Raw genomic sequence first — 20,153 nt, 5'->3', positions numbered from 1 at the left:
CTACTTCTGTCTAAATCATCTGGAATGATTCCAAATTATTTTAGTGAATGAAAATCGTGCTGGCATTTGCCATTTATTGATGGCGAGCTGAGCGCGGCTGACAGGTGCCCCTGGCCTGTGTGGGGTGTGCGGAGTGAGGCTGGGGGGGCGGGCACAGGGTGGCAGCCACGCCTGGGAGGGTGAGCCCCGGGGCGAGGGGGGGGACGGTTCTGAGGGAGTCCGGTCTGGGAGCCGGCGCGTGCTGCACGGGGCGCCGAGAGGCTGGGAAGGAGCCCCTCCCGGCCTGGACCAGGGAACAGGGGGGCAGGGAGGCGGAGGAACCTGGCCAGGCAGAGGGAAAGGACTGCTTGAGGGCAGGAGGCCAGGCCAGGCGGACTGGAGGCCAAGAGAGGGAGGAGGCCAGGCCTGGGAGTGGAGTCCAGAGCCAGCCGGGAGGTGGGGAGGGTCCCAACATGGACAAGGAGCGAAGTCTGCCTGCTGGGAAGTCACCACCAGGCTCGGGAAGGGAGGGCAGCCCGCCAGAGGCGGGGGCCCAGGCCAGTCGTCTAGCACCCCCAGAACACAGGAAGCTGCTTGGAGCCCCCCAGCCACCGTCCACCAGGAGAAGAGATTTCTGTGAAGCCCTTACTGCAAACCAGTGCTCAAGGCCAGCCTGAGAAGTCCTGGGCTCTCTGCCAGCTCCTACAGGTGAGCCTCAGGCAGGCAGAGAGCGCAGGTCAGACAGGGGGTGCCCCCCAGCACCTGAGGTTCTGGGCACAGCCAGCAGCTGTGGGAAGCTACAGTCTCCCCAGAACTCAGACCCGGAGGAGCGGTCTGCTGTCTGTGGCCCCCTGGGCCCCACAGCCTTGGCTGTCCCCGCACACCTGCCACCAGCTGACCAGACTGGTGTCACACCAGAGAGCCTTCCTCCCCGGGCCAGAGCCCTCGTCTGCAGCAACACCAGCACTCCAGAAGTCAAAGCTGCCACCTGGAGCCCAGGGGCGTGGGCAGTCCCCACACCTTCCCTTGGCTTCTGGGAGCAATGGGACCGGAGCGCAAGGACCGGGGACACAGAGGGGACATGGAGCAGACACCAGTGAGGAAGCGTTACCGAAGCATCATGCAGCAGCGGTGGGAAGCACACGCTAGTCCCGGGACCAGCGGCGGGGTCCGGGTGCTCAGGGTGGGGACAGCGGCACATTGCAAGAATAAACCTCGGGGTGGGGGTGGGGGTTTGCTGGACACAGGGGTGCGGCCCGGGCTGGGTATGTTCTGGAGAGAGAGCTGGCCAGGGGCTGCCACCATTCCCCAGGCTCCACTAGCCGGGAGTGAGATCCCTGCTCCCGGACCCAGGGAGGGGGGACCTCAAAGGGGCTTGGGCCTCCCGCTGAGATGGGTTTAAAGGTTGGCTGCCAGTTAACCGAGAGGCAGGGAAGGGGGCCGGGGAGAAGGGGTGCCCTTCCTCTGGACGTCCCTACTGTGTGTGGCCACCGAGAGGCTGGAGGGGGTCGGCAGAGTTGACAGAGTGGGTGGGTGAGCAGTGAGGATGCCAACCCCAGATCTCAGGTCCTCACCCACTGGGGACTCCGGTGCCCCCAGGACATTTGGAGGAAGCCAGACTGAAAAGGGTACAAAGTGGCGTTTTTCTGCAACGCCTGCCTGCCCCGCCCGCCTGAGGCAGGGTCCCCTGGGGCACTGTTTTGGGCTCTTTTGCACCTGATGGCTCAGCCAGGGGTGGGGCTGTGTGTAGCCCGAGCCCAGGCTTGGGGACCTGCTCGTGCCTTGCAAATGCGGGGTGCAAACATTAACAGAGACTGGACGCACGTCTCGTGGCCCGAGGCAGGACAGGAAGACGCTGCGTCTGCTTGTCAGCCCAGGCGGGCCAGCTGTCCCTGGGGCTGTCAAGGTGAACCTGCCACCGTCACAGGGGAGGAGGGGACCGAGCCCAGACTTGGGTGCCACCACCTTTGGCCCAACCTCCCGCGGGCTGTGGGGCTTCCAGGGAACTGTGCTGGATGGTGGGTGGCGCCCCCCCGCCCAGGGTGTTACAGGGTGAGGACCCGGTCTCTGGTCTGGGACAGAGAGTCACCAGCTGGCAAGCGGGGTCATCTGCCCTTTCCCGCCCCGGCAGCCTGCACTGGCCAGGGGACCCACCAGTGCTGGGGCAGCCTAGGCTCCCCAGAACAGTGGGCACAGTGTGGGGAGCCCGGGCTACGGGTACTGGGGACACAGGTTGACCCTGAACCGGGGGATGGTTTATTCTCTGCAATGTCTCGCGAGCATCTACACCCACGCTGCCTCTTACAAACAGCAGTGGGGTGCGGGGAAAGTGTGAAAGTACTCACACTGCCGCCTCCTGGCACGTGTTTGATATTATCCTTTGAGCCACACTTGGACTGGACGTTGCTAAGATCCAGCTTCTTATTAATTATCTGCACCTTTGATAGCCAGAGAAAAGGATGAGTGACACACCACGCCAGGCACCCCCGCCGGTGCTACCGTCCTCCCCCACCGCCAGCTTCGTGGCCGGGAGAGGCGGCGCCAGGCTGAGGGCAGGAGGCCTGAGTCAGGCCTTCCCAGGGGCGCTGCCCCAGGAAGGCTTTCCAGAACTGCGAGGGCTGGACAACGCTGGGCCTAGAAAGCACGTCCACCCGGAGGCCATTCGTATCCCCCCCAGCATGTCGGAGACCTATAAACCCCAGCCGAGTGTCCTCCAGGCCGGGATGGAGTGAGATGTGCTCAATATGTGACCGAATAAATAAATAAAAGAGAAACAAAGTCCCATCCGTGTCCTCATCCACACACCTACCAGGCCTGCCCGAACATTCTGAGAGCTCTCTGTGCCTGTCCTCAGAGCTGGGAGGCACTGGAATCACCTGCAGAATTTTTTTACCCCACCCGGACCTAGAATTAGCATCTTGGTCTCTGTGCTTCTGGAAAGCTCGCCTGGGGCTTCGTAGGGGCGCTCGGCTAGGTGTGAGAATCACAGGGAAGACACAGAGGGCTCTGCGGAGAGACACGAATCCCGGCCTCTCTTTGTGCAAGACACCACCATTTCAGCGGTGGCTGATTTTTACTCAATTTGTCTAAAAACTAAAATACACCGACAACCGTGGCAGAGAGGAGGTGAGTCTGGTGGGCCGGAGCGGTGGTAACATCTTCATCCCCGGCTCACTCCCTGCTGGGAAGCCCTGTGCTTCTCTTCCGGTTCCCTTCGCTTCTGTTCTGCGCAGAGAACAGCCACCAGCTGGCGAGCAGGAGCTCCCCAGTAAGAACCAGTTGCTCTCTGGAATTCACGAAACGGCACCAACCTCTTTGATGTGGCCTTTGGGAACGCCAGCCAGGCTGGAGTTGCTGCTTGGGGGACTTGGGGCCCGCGAGGGTGGCTGTGTGTGGGGGGCAGGGGTGTTGCAGAGTCCTGGCCTGGCTTTTGGGGGGAGAAGGGTCCCAAACCCTGACCCCAGAGCCAGAGCCAGCCCTCAAGGTCCTCCTCAAAACGAGGAAACCAGGACACAATGGCAAAATCTGTCCATCCTATTTTTTGTTCAAATGGCCTTTCCTTTATTAAATTATTAGTTATTAAATTACATTGGTAGCAGATCATGTTTATCATTTTTAGATGTCCTTAGCCTGACAAAATAAAAACAGAGTAAGCTTCTCTTGGACCCCATCCCATTTTTTTTCCCTAACCTTACTGGTCCGGCTCGAAACACCCAGTAAGCATGCACCTGCCCACCTTTTTCGTTCTCTTCTATGTTCCTTTAAAATAAAAAGCTATGTTTTTTTTTTTTCCATTAGAAAAGTAACAAAACATTATGATTTTGAAAAACAGGTCAAAAAAAGCAAAAAACCAAAACAGTTTTCTCATTACCCTAACCCAAGAACAACCAACTTTTCATTCTGTTCCCTTGAAGTCACAGATCTATAAATAAAACTACATTTAAAGGGTCTTATTTACATAAGTAGCATCATCTTCTAAGCATTTGTCTTATCTACAGTCATGAAAAGCATTATTTTAAATATGTCATATTCCATTTTGTGACATCTGTGTGACCAGATATTTATTTTAAATGACAAAAACAGTTTCACCATGAACATCTTTCTGCAAGGAGTCCTTTCCATAGGATGGATTATTTTCATAGCAGAGTCCCAGAAGAAGAATTTCTGGGTCAAAGTTATAAATATTCTAAAAATTCTCAGAATAACTCTCCAAGAGGCTTTCTAAAAGGGTCGGATTAATTTACCCCATGAGCACCATGGAAAGTCAGTTTTGCCACACGGCTGCCAGTGCCGGACACTTAAAGACTTGGTTTGCTTTCTTTGACTAAAATAAATGGGACTGCATTGTTGGCTTATTCTGCATTTTAAAAAAATTATTATTATGAAGTTGTTGTTCCTTTGCCCCCTTTTTGCTGGTAGGTATATATTTTTCTACAAATGTTTATAAATTTAGGCTTTGTCATTTCTTCTGTTTTTTTTTTTTTAAGGATTTTATTTTTTTTTTTTTTGATAGAGATCACAAGTAGGCAGAGAGGCAGAGAGGAGGGGGAAGCAGGCTCCCGGCTGAGCAGAGAGCCTGATGCCGGAAGGACCCTGAGATCATGACCTGAGCTGAAGGTCATGACCTGAGCTGAGGTCAACCCGCTGAGCCACCCAAGTGCCCCTACTTATTTTTTAAGAGAGGGGGAGAGAGACTAGGAAGCAGGCTCCCTGTCCAGTGTGGAGCTCAATACGGGGCTCCATCTCACGACCCTTAGACCCATGACCTGGGGCAACATCAAAAGTAAGATGCTCCGGGAGCCTGGGTGGCTCAGTGGGTTAAAGCCTCTGCCTTTGGCTTGGGTCATGATCCCAGGGTCCTGGGATCGAGCCCCGCGTGGGGTTCTCTGCTCTGCAGGGAGCCTGCTTCCTCCCCTCTCTCTCTTTGCCTGCCTGCCTCTCTGCCTGCTTGTGATCTCTCTCTCTCTCTGTGTCAAATAAATAAAATCTTTAAAAAAAAAAAAAGTTAGATGCTTAACTGACTGAGCCACCCAGGTGCCCCTCTTCTCTGGTTTTTTAAATGTAAAAACCACTCCTCATTTAGCGGTTGGGTAAATATCTGATTCCACATCATCTTCCTCACCTGCCATGCCCCTAACTTGGTGCTGAGGAGACCATCTGAGGCCCCGAGGGGTTCAGCGACCTTCTCACATCAAGACCTCACTACGGGCTACCCACGTGACAACAACACTTCACCCCAGCTGTCCTCAAGCTGGGTGTCTCAAACACCAAGGACCAACGACCCTCTCTCTGGGTGGACTCCGAAATTCTCTCCTGCCGGGGAGGAGATGTAGGGCTCAGCCCAGGCAGGAGCCGGAGCAGCAAGTGGGACGGGGCCGCCCCTCAGCACAGTGTCTCTGAATTAGCGCACTCCACCCTCAGATTTTAAGGAGTGCGACCCGAATGCCCTCTGTCCCCACAGAAGGGTTACATCATGGTTTACTCATCCCTTTCCACTGATGAAGTCCCAGAAGCAGACTTGCTTGCTTTCACAAAAGGCACTGGGGCTGTCTAGTATTAGAAAACACACACACACACACACACACACACACACAATACTAATACAACAAAATTAAAAGGGTAATAGTCAAAGGAGGAGAGGTCCTCAAGACTGTCGATGAGACGGATCACTAACTACCTTGAACTCTGAACGTCCTGGAAATCAAGGCAAAACAGGGACCATGAGGAGCTCCATAACCCTTATCTGACAAAGAAAACTCACCAGTTTTGCAACAAAGATAACCTTGTTTTCTGAACTAATCCATTTAAGAAACTCACCAAATGAAGTTAGCGATATTAAGCAACAAGATCGTACATAGACTTTTTTTTTTTTTAATGTGGCTGCTTCTTGTTCCAATCCCACAAAAAGGGCAACAATTTTTTTTTTTTTTTTTTGTGGGATTTGGCAGTAGACATAAGGATATTTACAAAGAAGACCTGAATTACTGTTAGTGGTCAAATTAAGTCAACACCCATTACGAAGTGTTAGATTTTCAGAAGGGAGCTAAAAGGGTTGGCTTTATGAAACTGAAATCCAGAAACTTAATTTCTCAGCTACAGCCACATGTAGGACTGTTGAGCCTCGGCTCTGGGCAGACACTGAGAATCCTCATCAAAGGAAAGAACGATGTTTTCAAATCTCCAGATTTTGATTCAGGGGACTCACAGTCAAGGGAGAAATTCCTGCATTCGGGGTTGATCCAGGAGGAGAGGCTGAGGTGGGGCGGGGAGGAAGAGCGCTCCCTTTGGTTTTGTCCATTTCCTTGAGGACCTGAAGCTGTGCCAAATGCTCCCCAGGCCTTGATCTGACTCAGTGCGTGCTCAGAGCTCTCAAGATGCTCCAGGTGGCCCAGTCCTCCCCCCAGGAGCTCCCAGTCCGGCCCAGTGTCCACCGGCTGTCCCTGGCAAAGCCTGTCTCCAGCATGGCCTGGTGCTGGCTGGGCCCAGCCTGGCACCCCTAGCTAGAGTCGATGTATGGGGTACATCTTTAATATGAAGGGATTTACACAAGCTTGTTGAGAGATACAGATGCCGTGCACAGGGAGAGGTGCCTGGAGGGCCTGGGAGTTACAGGGCTGTCCCCGGGGAAGGGTCCCAGCCTGGTTCGTCAGGGCCGGGCCCCTCAGCTCAGCTTCAGCTGAATCCCTGGCCCTGATCCAGGAGAGGCAGGCTATCCCAGGTACAAATGAACTTAACTGACTTCACGTAAATGTTCTGTGTGCTTTTTAGGAGAGAACTGGGACCCTGTTGCTAAATATAATGAATTTTAAAAATACAGTCTTCAGTGCTCCCGGGTGGAGACAGACACAGCATTCTGCTGCCATCTTGTGGCCACCTGGAATATTGCAGCCCAAAGCTCTGGAGGATGGAGGGGGAACCCTTTGGCTCTCTCGGTTGGTTTCTGTCCTGCCTGGGGCCCAAGCATTGCAGGACTGGTCTGGACATCCTCAGAGCCATAGGCTCCGCCCCAGTTCTGACCAGGAGGCCTTGGCCCCAAGTGAGCTCCGTCTCTCTCCCACTCTGGATGGTCCCTGGGATCCCTGTGCTTCCCTCTGTGCTCAGTCCTCAGATCTGCGTAGCACAGGAGAGCCTAGGAGGGGTCGAGGTCAGAGCCAGCAGGTGAGAATCCAAGTCTCAGCGGGGACTGCACATTGAGAACACCTGGGGGGGCTCCCTGGGAGAGTCTAATGGGCCTGGGGAAGGCTCTGGCACTAGGATTTTTAGAAGAATCTCCTACCTCCCCCACCAAGCCTCCCCAGGTGATTCTCCTGCAGTCAGGGAGGAGAGCCACTGCCCCCGGGGGGCAGGCATGTGGGTCTGCGGTGCTGGCCTGCCTTGCCTTCTCCCCCAGCCTTTGGTGGATTCAGCTGATTCTGTTCAAGTTGCCAAGTGACTATCTGCATTTTCCTTTAAAAAAGACTTCTGGAGGGGCACCTGGGTGGCTCAGTGGGTTAAAGCCTTTGCCTTGAGCTCAGGTCATGATCCCAGGGTCCTGGGCTCGAGCCCCGCATCGGGCTCTCTGCTCAGCAGGGAGCCTGCTTCCTCCTCTCTCTCCCTCTCCTCTCTGCCTACTTGTGATCTGTCTGTCAAATAAATAAATAAAAAGAATTCTGGAATCTTCAAGCAATACCTACTCGTAGTAGCAAATCAGGAGAACAGAGTAAAGTACAAAGCAGAACACGGATGTTTTACATTTTTTTCCCCCAGTCACTGATCTATGTCGATCCTGGGTATTTTCAGTCTCTGCAGGTTTTTCAAACTGGGCCCTCTCGCTTCTCCTCCTTCAGGGGACCACCTATGCAGGGGGTCACGGTACTCGTCAGACTCACAGTGCCGGCCCTTTTTCGGTCGAAATAAGCTCCCACTGAGCCCTTACTGTCTGGCGGGCCCCAACGATCACAAGGAAAGCTCCAGAAACCTTTAGTCCAGGCGTTCTGAAAGCCCTCCCCAAATCCCACGTGCCTTCTCTCCTGTTTCCTGGCTCCTCGTTTTCTCTGGAGATTACTGTTCCTCTTCGTTATGGCTGAGGTTTCCAACAATTTTTTAGGTTCTCTATGGGATTTAAGGGAAGCTGTTCCTCCTCCCTAGGCCACTTCCCTGCGCCCTACCCCACGGAGCCCCAGATAAAGTGTTCCTCTCCCCTTGAACCCCTCCAGTATATGTGAGGCCATAGGTCTGCGCCCAGCACGGTGAGGTCTTAAGGAGGGGGGACTGGGCCACCCAGAGCCTCGGGTCGCTGCCCCCATCCACTGGACTCCTCCCCCACTGGTGGGCAGCTGTGGGTGCGAGGGGCAGATTCTGGCCCCGGAAGGGTCCTCAGTGGGAAATGCTCCGCCCCAGCACTGGGGCCTGTGCCGAACTGTTGGAACAGGGCCAGGGACACCCACGCTTTCCGTGCCAACCTCAGAGGAACTCAGGGCGTGGGGGGGGGGGTGCGGCCTGGGCTGATGGGGGTGCGGCCGGGGCAGGAAGAGGTGGGTGTTTGCTGGTGTGTGACAGCCCACAGGCAGCAGTTGGGGGGGCGCAGTTTGCTGATGGTGAGTTTCTCTCTTGCAGTCATTGTTGTCCTGAGACACTGGTCGCAGCCCCACAATCTTCTCACAGGTGCAGAGCTGGCTGTGTTGGCGGGGGGGGGGGGCGGGCGGTGTTTTCCCTTTTCCACCATGAGGGGCCAGTGGTCCCTCTATGCTGTGTAAACGGCACACGTGGGACTTTCATGGCGCTGAGGGAGGTGTGCGGACACCCGTGGGAACAACCCATCCCCTCGTCAACCCTCTGTCCATAAAGCTTCACAGAGGGGTCAACTTCAAGCCAACACCCCAGCTGCCCCAGAGCCCCTTCTGGAAGGACGCAGGCATCTTTACAAGGAACAGCCAAGGCAAACACCACAGAAAAATAAACACGGGTCTAGCGCCAACCCCGGGGACCATAGACCAGTGGCCATGAGCCCTGGGGCTCTACCCGGAGAGGCACCCAGACCTCCCAGCGGGGCAGGACTCTTCGGGACCCCAAGGATGGAGAAGGCTGAGGGGAGGCCCTGAGGCTCCGCAGGGAGCAGAGCTCAGGGTTTCAGTTAAGGCACCCACATAGACAGAAAGCCCTGAGACACCCTCCCTTCATGGTGACCCAGGCCCCAGCCAAGAGGGACATCCATAGTGCCAACGGTCCCCGCTGTGGGGGGGAGACGAGCGGCTCTGACTGGAAAGGGAAATGCTGGCTCTGGGTTCTATAACGTTCCCCCAGCACAGCAGGAGGATCACGGGTGCCCCGACGGCCCGAGTCCGGGAGGCCCAACACATCAGCGCCTCAACAGTTGAGTCCTGGTCCCCCGCACACAAGCCATCTCTTCTCCCTTCCCCACCCCCAACCACCAGTACAGGGTGGGGAGCAGGCTGTTTAGGGTTGCACTGTGTCCCCCCAAATTCATATGCTGATGTCTTAACTCCCAATGCCTCAGAATGGGACCGCATTTGGAGATAGGGACTTTCACAAGCCGGGCCTCCATCCAGTATGACAGGGTCCTTTTGGAAGGGGAGGCTAGGACAGAGAGGCACCCAGAGAAAAGCCCCCGTGAGACACAAGAAGGCTGCCATCTACACGCCGAGCAGAGGGACCTCAAAAAAAACCCAACAACAACAAAAAAACAGCCCTGCCGATACCCTGATCTTGGCCTTCTGGCCTCCAGAACAGTGAGCAAATACACTTCTGTTCTATGAGCTGCCCCTATGTCAGCCTTGGGAAGCTTCGACCAAGCTTCTACAACGGGGGGGCAGGGGACAAGAGGAGAAGGAGGGGTCCAGGTCAGTCGCCACCTCCCGCCACCTTAGGCCTTTGGAAGTTCACATTTCTCCACCATTAGGGAAACCAAAGATTTCATGAGTGCCCATGTGCCCCCAAAGAACCAGTTGTTCAAAAGGGCACCCCAGATTCCCCCAGAATTGAGGATTAGAGAGAATGTTAACCTCGAGAAATGTCCCACGAACACCAGAGAGACTCACCTACAGGTTGGTCGTGTCATGTTCTAAACACGAGACAGGATGGGGAACCTCTGTGGGTGCCCCCGGGTCACAGAGACACACCCAACCTCATCATCAGAGAGACTGTCCGATCAGCAGGGGCTCACACAGGGAAGGAAAGAACCAGTGCTTTCTGTCCCCTGAGCAGGGCACTCACAGTGTGGTGGTGACCCCAACACCCAACACCGAACTGAGCCAGAGCTGACTTTCCTTGAAGAGATCCAGGAGGGGCCGGGGTGTGAGGGGACGGGTGTGGGCAGGGTCACTGCCCGCCTCTGCCGCGGCGACAAGGGGCCAGCCCCTGCCCGCGCGCCCTTACCTTCCCGCCGCCCGGCTGATGTTTCAGGTTTTCCGTGGAGCCAATCTTGGATTTGACATTCTTCAGGTCTGGCATGGGGACGGGGGCGGTCTGCAGGCGGCTCTTGGCCGAAGACGGCGACTTGGGTGGCGTGCGGACCACAGCCACCTTCTTGGGCTCCCGGGTGGGCGGGGTTGGCAGGGACGGGGTGCGGGAGCGGCTGCCAGGAGTGCCTGGGGAGCCAGGGCTGCTGTAGCCGCTACGATCCCCGGATTTCCCCGATTCACCTGGAGAGACAGGAGGTGGTGAGGCCAGCACTTGGGGCAGGGCAGGAAGGAAGAAAAGACTCTGGGGGCTGCCTGTCCCGGCAGGGGGACCCACGCCCAGACCCAGGGCTGGTTAGGCAGGTGGGAACCAGGTGGGAGGTTCCACTGAGCCAGTAGGAGGCTGCACTTGACCTCATTTCTAGAGATGTATCTCTTCTTCCAGGCCTTGTCTCGTCGGGACAGAGACTCCCTGTCTCCCAGGGGGGAAACCGAGCCGTCACCAAGGACCGCTGGGTACCCTTTCCAGAGGGGACCAGCTCTGCGCCATGGCCCTGGCGTCAAGAGACTAGGTCCAGCGAGCTGTGTGGTCTCAGAAAAATCACCTTCTCTCTCTGAGCTTATGCGCCCCAGCTGGAATGTGGGAATAACGACCAAGCCCACGGGGAGGAAGGCTTGGCACGAATGCGTGCAGATGTGCTCTGAAAAACTCTAGTGACATGGTGACAGGACCAGGGGCCACCCTTGTCTGGCTCTATTAGACCCTTTCGGCAAGTTCCAGGCCCCTTTCCCAGCAGGCTCTGCACAACCTCCCCAACCCCTCTGCAGTATGTGGGCTCCAGAACAGGACGCCTGCCCTGTGTGCACCTGTTCGCAGCTCTCCCGACAAGCCAGGCCACCTTGTGCCGCCTGCCCTGCCCTCTCCAAGAACTCCCTGCCCCCTACGCCGATGCACGGTGGTCCATGCACCTTTCCCCACTGCGAGGAAGCTGCTGGGGCTGCTCTTTCCCCAAGACTCAGCCCCTGCCCCGGGAACCATGTGTCCCAAACCGGGACCTGCAGACCCCACCCTGGAGAAGGGCAGCTCTTGGCTAGAAGTGCCCGGCAGCAGCGAAAAGCCAATTTCTCTCATCAGGAGGAAGGGGAAGTCCTGCCATTTTTAGAGTTTCCATGTCTGACCCTAAGGTCATCAAGCTCCGTGGCAACAGGACAAACCAAGCTTTTCCTCCCTTTCCACATCGGAGAAATGATGGACAAGGCCTCCGCCCCAGGCTCAACACCCCCACACCCCTGCTCCTGCCTCCAGGCACAAAGGCTGACCACTGTCACTTGGGGGGTGACTGCAAATCCCTTCTGTGCCACTTAATGGCAAGACTGACCCTGGACGAGTCCCTCAGCCTCTTAAGGCTGCATCCTCATCTGGACCGTGGGGAGAGTGGCCACAGCCCACAGAGCTGCCCTGAGGGCAAGCATCCAGTACAGAGGGCAGCGCTCACCGCCCTCATTAATAAATGCCAGTGGGAACTTCACACGTCCGTGCTTCCTGCCCCCTGCTCCCCGAGCCCCTGCCCAGGCTCCTGAGAACGCGCGTGAACAGAAAGGTCCGTCAGACCAATGCATCTGCTTAAGCCACAAAACGCGGAGCAGGAATTCGGAGGATTCCACGTTCAGGTTCAAGAAGCAGGTCGTCTCCGCTCTCAAAACCTAGGCCAACGGACAGCCACGCACGAACAGCGAGCGCCCACGGGGAGAAGCAGCCCCCGAATTACCTCGCTCGGATTTGGCCCCCGCAGGGGGTGGTTTTCTCTGCACTTGCTTGGTAGCTTAAAAAGAAAAATCCATAGGGAGCCTCATTATAACCAAGCTTAAACGGGGCCTCCGTGAAATAATCGTTAATCATGCTGCGGGCGCCAGCCAGGCGGCGGAGCAGAGGGGAGGGAGGCAGGGAGTGTGTTCGGGGAACAGGGGTCCCGACCCCTCCGGGTGGCAGGACACAGGCCGAGGTGACCCACAGAGGTCAGCCCTCACTGCAAGCCGCCACCCAAATGCAGGTAAGACCCAAAGAGAAAGGCACATTCTTGTTCCCAGTGCTGTGAGTTGTGTGAGTCAACAGGCTTGATGCCAAGGGAAGAAAAGCAGGATGAGAGTCGCGTGTAAAATCCAATCCCGATTCTGTGAATTAGCCTTATGCCGCATGAACAGGAACAAGCCACCCAGCGGGTTTTGGTGAGCTGAGCACCCCTGCAGGAAGCACCCCAGGGCAAAGGAGGCAAACATCACCGCATGCAGATAAGATAGAGGGCTCTGAGCTGTCCCCTGGGGGCCCCGCCCAGCAGAGACCCCCCCAAGCCAGTGCCGGCTTCTCTAGGTCCCGTGCAAAGTCCTCAGACTCCCGGGCACCTCCCCAAAGCCAAGGCAGGCCAGATGCCCTGAGTTCCTGTGCCCCAGGACAGCGCCCCTGGGGAGGTGGAGGGAGAGGATCTCGGCCGGGCTGTCTCAGCCAGGCTGTCTCCCAAACCCAAAGAGGGCAACTATTCTTTCTAGGGCCGCCGGGAGCAGATTTGCTCCACGGAAGGCTGCTCAGGACTCAGAACTAACTAAACTTGACTTTCAGGACCACTGGGGGATAGGGCAGCACACAGGTGCCCAGCCGAGGGCTTGGGGCTGCCAAAGGGCCCACTCCAGCAAGTCCAGCGGAGCAGGGGCCACAGCTGGTGTGAGGACACCCATGGGGACCCGACTGGGCTGCTGCTCTGTTTCCAGAGACACAGAGCCGCCACACGGGGGCCCCCCAGGCTCGGGGGTCAGAGAAACTCAGAGCACCCCCTCTCCTGCCGCTTAGTTAGTCCCACGCCTGCATTCTCCTCGTGCTTGAAGTGAGTTGTTTAGACTTATACGTGCACACTTTTAAGGCCTTGATTTCGTCATTGCTCAAAAGTGGGGATTCAATATTGACCTTGGAAAACTGTCCAAAGTCTTAGAAAGAAAATGAGCGCTCAGGTCCTCAGTGAGCTGCAGGTGTCTGTGTGCCCGTCCGTGACCGGCAGTGACCCACCGCCAGGGAACGGCACCCACCGACAGCTGCCCCTGACCTAGTGTCCGAGAACATTTTTCTTACCAGTACCTGGAGGGGTCTTTGGGGAGGGCGTGGTTTTCGCTGGGATCCTGGTGGCGTTGGCCTGGCCCTTCTGGCCTGGAGGGGCCGCTCCCCGCGGGGTGGCGATCTTCGTTCCGGTCTTACCATCCGCCCCCTGTCAACCGAAGCATGGTATCGTAGTGTTCACGTCTGGGAAAGGTGACTCACCTGCAGTCCATGCGAGCCCCACTCAACCTCCTTGACTCAAAACGAGGCTAAGACTGGGGTGACCCTTTCCCTGCTAGATGCCACAAATGTCTTCCTTGATGTTAGGGGTTTGCGGGCGCACGAACCCCCAGCTCCACCCAGGCGCCCAGCGCCCTGACCTCCGAGTGCTCCTGGAAGAAGAGCGCAGGTGAGCTTTCCGCAGGAGGGGTGCTGTTGTGTTTTATAAAAAGGTCACAGAGCTTAGAAGGACGAACAGGCTCATCACTGGCCCAGGGCTCATGGGCGGGCGGGACATTCCCGTGTGGGCAGCCATTCTCCGACCCTCCACAGGGATTCACCAGACTCATTGAGGTTGGTTTCACCAGAGGCCCCTGAGGGACACCGATGAACCTGACCTCGGGTACCGACAGAGCTAGGTCATTCTTCTGTGCTGTCCCAAACAACCCTTAGGATTCCGTGACTCCTGAGCACCCTAAGAGCCCTTGGCAGGGTGAACACTGGTGCCAATTAGCAAACTGCCCAACGGTCAAGAGCCGATGCGCAAGCCGTCTATTGACTGGGAACAGTCACTGGGTCTGACCTTGACACATAACACAGACTCAAAAAAGAAACTGACATTCACCAAAGATCACAGGATGGTTCAAGGTGGGGCCAGGAGAGCCCTTGCAGGACAGGCTCTGTGTGGTGGCCCTGTACCCAACCTACAAGGGGGCGCTCTAGAAGCACTCCCAGTTAGGGCAGTGACTTATTTATTTATTTATTTATTTATTCAGAACTGGGCCCTGTCAGGTGCTACAGGGGACTAAGGTCAGCTGGGAATAAATAAATAAATAAATAAATTTTTAAAGAATGGTGCCACGCCCCCCCCTTGTCCCGGTTTACCAGAAAGCTCACTGCTCTACGTGGTGCTTCTAGGTAAAAGTTTCTCTGAAGGAAGGTCTCTGTGGCTAAAAACAGCATCCATCTGAAAACCATACTAGAGCAGCCTGATTCTTTTCAAAGGTGGTTTCCTTACCTTGACTTTCATCTCCTTTGCTCCAGAACTGCCAGTTCGGGGTGTGACAGAAGAGACGTGTTTAGGAGAGGAAGATGACTCTGGGCACACAGCAGGGCTGGAGGGTTTGATCAAAGGGTCTGAGCTACCAGGAGTGGGGCGTTTGGGGCTAAGGCAAGGCCTAGGTTTCGGGGTTTTAGCAGAGGAAGGTGTGGATGTCTTAAACACAAACATAAATAAAATCAAAATAAAAGTCAGCACATGGGGGAGGGGAACAAACTGAAAAAGGACAGCAACTAAAAATAAACAAGGCAGGCAATGGTTTAAAGCAGTGATCTCCAAACGGTCTGGATTGTGTACCCTCATCCGTCCTTCTGATCCCCAAGGACCGAAAGTGGCTACACGCTCTTAACATCCTGGTCGTAATTTATCAGTTAAATACACATGCTACGATGCCAACACACCATGTACCTCATAAAACTTACGTATGGCAGGTCTTTTTAAAAGAGAGGTGGGGAAAAAAAAAAAAAGAAGTTCTAGAATGTTCTTCGGCCCATTAGATCTTCTCGTGCTGCACCCCTGCCACTTTGGAGACTACTGGTTTAAAGGTGTTTCACGCCCAAAGAGCTCATGGAGATTGCCAAAGCATAGGATTCTTAGGATGTTTTTCAAGAAAACATCCTCAGGGGGTCATGGGTCAGCAGGGCCCCACTTTCTGCTAAATTGCAGCTGAGGAACTCATGCCGGCCTGCTAGCCCTTGGCCTTCTTCTGCCACATCGAGAGTCTCACACTTGCTAACATCAGGATTTTGCCTATCCCAAGTCTTAACGATTCTGCCTTATACCTCAGGTTACATGTGCACACGCACACACACACACAACACACACACACATACTTTCTGATTAAAGTCTCAAACAAAACTAACCTTTCACACTATCTGTTAAATCCTAATCTGGCCAATGTTCAGTCTTGAACACATTCTACTTCATGAAAGACCCTGGGTGAGGTAGCCCAACAAGAGGGTATGGGGCTGGATGGCCTCAGAGACGGAGCTGCTCCCTCGAGGAGAGGGTAAGTGATGGACGGTGGTTGGGACTCATGGTCTGTCCTAACGGGCCCTGGTGGAGGGGGTGTGTTGGGAGGAGGAGGAAGGGGGTCACACCTTCAGGCCTAAGACCGAGAGGCCTAGTCCAGAGGTGCTTCCAAGAGGGACTCAGAGCTACCTACCAAGCAAGGACCTTGGGTTCGTTTTCTCGTTGTCCTCAGATACCCCACCAAAATGATGGGGGCCCCGTGTGGCAAGGAGGAGGGCCCAGGGGGTGGGGAAAGGTGTGAAGGGACGGACCCAGGCTGAGGTCTTGGAACTGGTGATGATAAAAGTCGGGGGTGGGTACCCCTCCTTTCCCTGGTGCACAGGCCCCCTTCTGGTGGCGGCACTCCCTACCTGGCCCGGGGTCATGCAAGACCAGATCATTCGATGTCCAGGGCAGGGATGTTGTTCCCACGTGTGCACACAAATGAATGAATGGAATACATGCATGCCTGAGGCTGGGCCTCCCCTGACGTGGGGCACGACTGGCCAGCAGCAGCTCTTGCCATGGCTTCACGTCCCTAGGGCCCAGCTGCCCAGGTCCACGCAGGACCGTTGGGCTGCCTCACCAGGTCTTATGATGGCAAACCCTGACCTCCTAGAGGGGAGGCACCACACATGCTCCCTAACTCCTAGAGCTACCCTCTGAGGACCCCACCAGGGCTCTGGGATGGATTCAGACCCAGATGTTCCGGGCAGGATTTATATCGGAAATTTTAGATGCCTTTACAGAAAATAGGTCTTCATCTAGCACCACAGAGGGATTTTCCTCTGAGGAAACTCTACTGTGCAGTTACAGGAGAATTTTTGAGGAGGCACAATCATTACGGGAGGAAACTACAGCTGACAGCAAGCACTGAGAAAGCCCGCACCGTTCTGGAGGCACTTTTGGTGGGAGCAGGGGCTCCATTCACCATACCTCAGGTTGGTTTTTGACGTCTGACTAAAGCTTGTGTCAAACTGGCGCCTTGGCAAGATTTCAAGATGGCGTCTACCGCACTGCTGCCCACTTGTCCACTGAGCATTTGAGGCGTGTATCCGCTTTCCCTCCCCTACTGTCCTTCCCACTGTACACCAGCACCACCTGGAGCTCCACAGCAACCAACCCACCTGCCTAGAATTCTCAGAACATGTATCATCTCTTCACGTGTCTGGGCTTTGCTGTGCTGTTCCTACTCCTCGGAATGCTGTTCCCAGTGCTGCCTCAGCAACTCTCCTTCACATTTCCTTCCCCATCTGCCTCGTAGGTCCCCTCTTCTAGGGCTTTCCCAGAACCCTCCACCTTAGGTTAGAGGTCACTTCCTTGATCAATGTTCTCTCAGCCACCTGAATAAATGGTATTTTCTCTACATCTTAAGTATGTATGTTTACATACATCTCACTGAACCTGGATCTGCAGTGGCAAGTTTAAGATGTGCAAAATTCAAACTTTATTGCAGAAAATTCAAGTGTATCTTTGTTTACGATGAACGTCTTATTTCAACGACGCTAACGGAATTGCAGTTAGAGGAGCATGAATTCATTCACCTGCTGACCGCCCTTCCCTGGCATAAGCATCAAAGTAGATAAATGCTGGAATTTTAACAGTTTGCATGAAAACACAAAGCATTTTTTAAATGACAGTCATCCTTCGGTGACAGAGGCTCCCCACGTGTTACATATAAAAATTCAGATAAGCATGGCTTCTTGATAAACTTGACGCTGGCAGAGTTTTGTGGTTTTTGTCAGCTTACCTTGGCTTTTTTGTCCTCGGGTCCAGTCCCATCTTTGCTTTTACTGACCATGCGAGCTGATAAGACATAAAATGAGATTGTATGTTACACCTGTTTCTAGAGCTCCTGGAAAGACCTGGATGCGGTTGCGCGGATTTCCCGGGAAAGGTACAGTGTGTTCTGCTCAGCTGGGCTGGGTGGAAACCCTGTGGACTTTTTCCGCCTTGAATCTGTCTCTCCTTGTTAGTATCCACACAGCACACTGGGGTCATTGCTTGGCGCACCCTGACAAGAGGGGGCAGCAGGCTGGCCAAGGGTGGGGACATGCAGAGGGGACGCAGTGGAAACTCTTCCAGGCACACGCGGGTGACAGGGGCGATCAGGGAAGGCAGACAGTGCAGACCTCACCTCTCATAGGCTCCTTCCTTGTCTCTTCCAGGGTCTGCCTCTCCCAGGGGGCACCAACCCCACTCCAAGGAGGGGCATTTGGAGACCCTCGGGCACAGTCGCAGCAGCTCAGCTATGTTCCAAACCCCTGCAGGATCCCTTACTTGTGCTGTCCGCCAAGGGTCAGGGTGATGAATTGTCTTCCTGCAGTTTGTCCCTCACTAATGGCTGGGGGGAGGGTGGCTAGGGTCTCCAGCCTCAGCAGCCCTGCCCTCGACAAGCCTGGTCCACCCCTGACCAGCCGGGAAGGGTCTTCTCGCCATCTACGGGCCCTCCCACGGGGATTAATCCTTGTCAATTCCCCAAATAAGCTACAGACTAGTTATCGTCAAACATTTTACAGGTCATCTCTGGAATTTAGGATCAAACCGCTGGCGACTTTCGTATCTAGAAAAGGCACTCATCCTTCCTTTCTGGTGACATTCTTTGCTGATTGTAGACTGATTATAGACTTTCGTCCTTGGTCTCAGTACCATACTCCCCCTGCTGAGAGGTCAGTGGGGTCTCCTGGAGCTTCCTGCTGGCTGCCGGAGACTGGATTTCTGGAGTGACCCGGATTGATGGTCTAGCCCAGTCACTGTCACACAGTCCCACACAGCAGAACCACTAGGACGGGTTGAGAAAACACAGATCCCTGGGCCCATCCGAGACTCTGTATGCTCAAGCTGGGGCCTCCGAATATGCATTTTAATAAGAGCCCCAGGTGGACCCGATTCACGTCTTTTGCTCAAATCAACCATCACCCTCCATGTCACAACAGAAGCATCTGCTAGATACGCATTTCCCAGATTGGGTACTCCTGAACAAGTCCTCTTCTGGGAGATGTTAGCAGGTCAGGTCAAGTAAATTTGGGAAATCTGTCCTCTGTGTCTTTCTCAGAGGGTCATAATGTGCATTAGAATATTAAAGGCTCTGACAAGTCCTGCTGCAGCAAACCTTGTGTAACTTCGCTTTGCCTGTTTTTTTTCCAAACTTATTGGACCACAGAACTCCTTTTCCCCTGGACACATCTATCAATAGCCAGTATGCAATAAAACACCACTTCAGGAAACACTATTATAATTTGCCAAGTCACAGTTATTTGTCTCCTACTATTTTGGAATTTAGGATATTTTAAAATAGGAGAGTACAGGAATTTTTCAGGGCCTTAATTTTATACATAAAGTTCCTTTACATACATTTCAAAGTTCTCTTGAAAGTAAAGTCTCACAACACTGTAACAGATGTTTGCAATTGGCCACTCGAGTGAGGGATTTCTGAGCCCTGGGAATAATTCCAACACACTAGATGTCCTAAATGTATGAATGCACCTGAGGCCTCCGCTGGCCTCCTTGTCTTCCTGACAGAGATGCCAACACGGGGAAACCTCCCCTACCACCTCCCCAGCTCCCGAAGGGCTGCTGTGCTCCCGAGGTCCCTGACATCCCAGCATAGGGGTTCCCAGGCTCCTCCAAGGGAGGAAGAGAAGATTCAGACAGGAACGTTTTGTTTTTGCTCGTCGTCTCCCCTGCTGCAAGACAGGGCAGATGGGGTGGGGGGGCTGTTGGGCCAAAGGCTTAGCTTGGGCTCTGGGCTATCCCTAAATGCTTGTGTCTGTGTCATCTGCCGCATGTGATGTGTTGTCCATGGACAAGAGCAGCAGACGGCAGGCTCATGCCCTTTGTGTCTCTGGGCGTGGAGGGCACCCTTCAGAACCTTCCAGAAGGCACTGTGCTGAACAGGGAAGAGTGTGACTTTCAGAGCAGACCCACCTGGATTCTGAATGGGGCTCTGTCACTTACTACCTGGTGACCTTCAGCCAGTGAGTTTATCTCTCTGAGCCTGCTTCCTCGGGTGCAAAGTGGGGCTAATTACACCCTCTTGGAAGGGTCAGGAGGGTTCTGGACAATGACTGTAGGGCCCATAATCAGCCCTCAAAAGCAGACCAGCTGTTATCCGCTCTGTGGAGGGCAGCACACCAGCCACCTGTGGGCTGATGGACCATCGTGGATCCTCTGGGGGGCCAGAGAAATGGACAGGGTGGACAGCGCTGGGTGGGGTGTTGGTGACATGCAGCGGGCAAGCATGAGAGGAGCACGTGCTACCGGAGCCTGAGGGCAGGAGGCGGCTGCGGGAGGGTGAGCAGCAGTGTCCGGCGGGGCGGCTTCAGTGACGCTCCCGGGGAACCTCGGAAGCAGCGGGAGTCAAGGAGCGGCCGGAAGCTCAGTGGCAGTGCCCGCAGCCCAGGTG

The 20,153-nt window shown here is 54.9% G+C and overlaps 1 protein-coding gene across 24 annotated transcripts in view; it reads right to left on the bottom strand.

The window, feature by feature from the left end:
* Positions 1-20,153, bottom strand: part of MAPT (microtubule associated protein tau) — a 97,056-nt gene that overhangs the window by 9,617 nt on the left and 67,286 nt on the right. For 7 of the 24 annotated variants that reach the window (XM_082706497.1, XM_082706520.1, XM_082706515.1 and 4 more), the window contains 5 exons: positions 17,499-17,554; positions 14,696-14,893; positions 13,495-13,627; positions 10,354-10,619; positions 2,325-2,417 (listed from right to left, as the gene is read on the bottom strand). In XM_082706497.1, coding sequence (XP_082562623.1) covers positions 2,325-2,417; positions 10,354-10,619; positions 13,495-13,627; positions 14,696-14,893; positions 17,499-17,554 — 746 coding nt within the window. The remainder of the gene's footprint in view (positions 1-2,324; positions 2,418-10,353; positions 10,620-13,494; positions 13,628-14,695; positions 14,894-17,498; positions 17,555-20,153) is intronic. The other 17 variants (XM_082706518.1, XM_082706501.1, XM_082706510.1 and 14 more) reach the window with 5 other exon arrangements.

The sequence above is a fragment of the Mustela nivalis genome (genome assembly GCF_964662115.1).
Source record: "Mustela nivalis genome assembly, chromosome: 17".
Lineage (NCBI taxonomy): Eukaryota > Metazoa > Chordata > Mammalia > Carnivora > Mustelidae > Mustela > Mustela nivalis.
The sequence above is the reverse complement of the archived record's forward strand: the minus strand, read 5'-3'. Positions and strand labels throughout refer to the sequence as shown.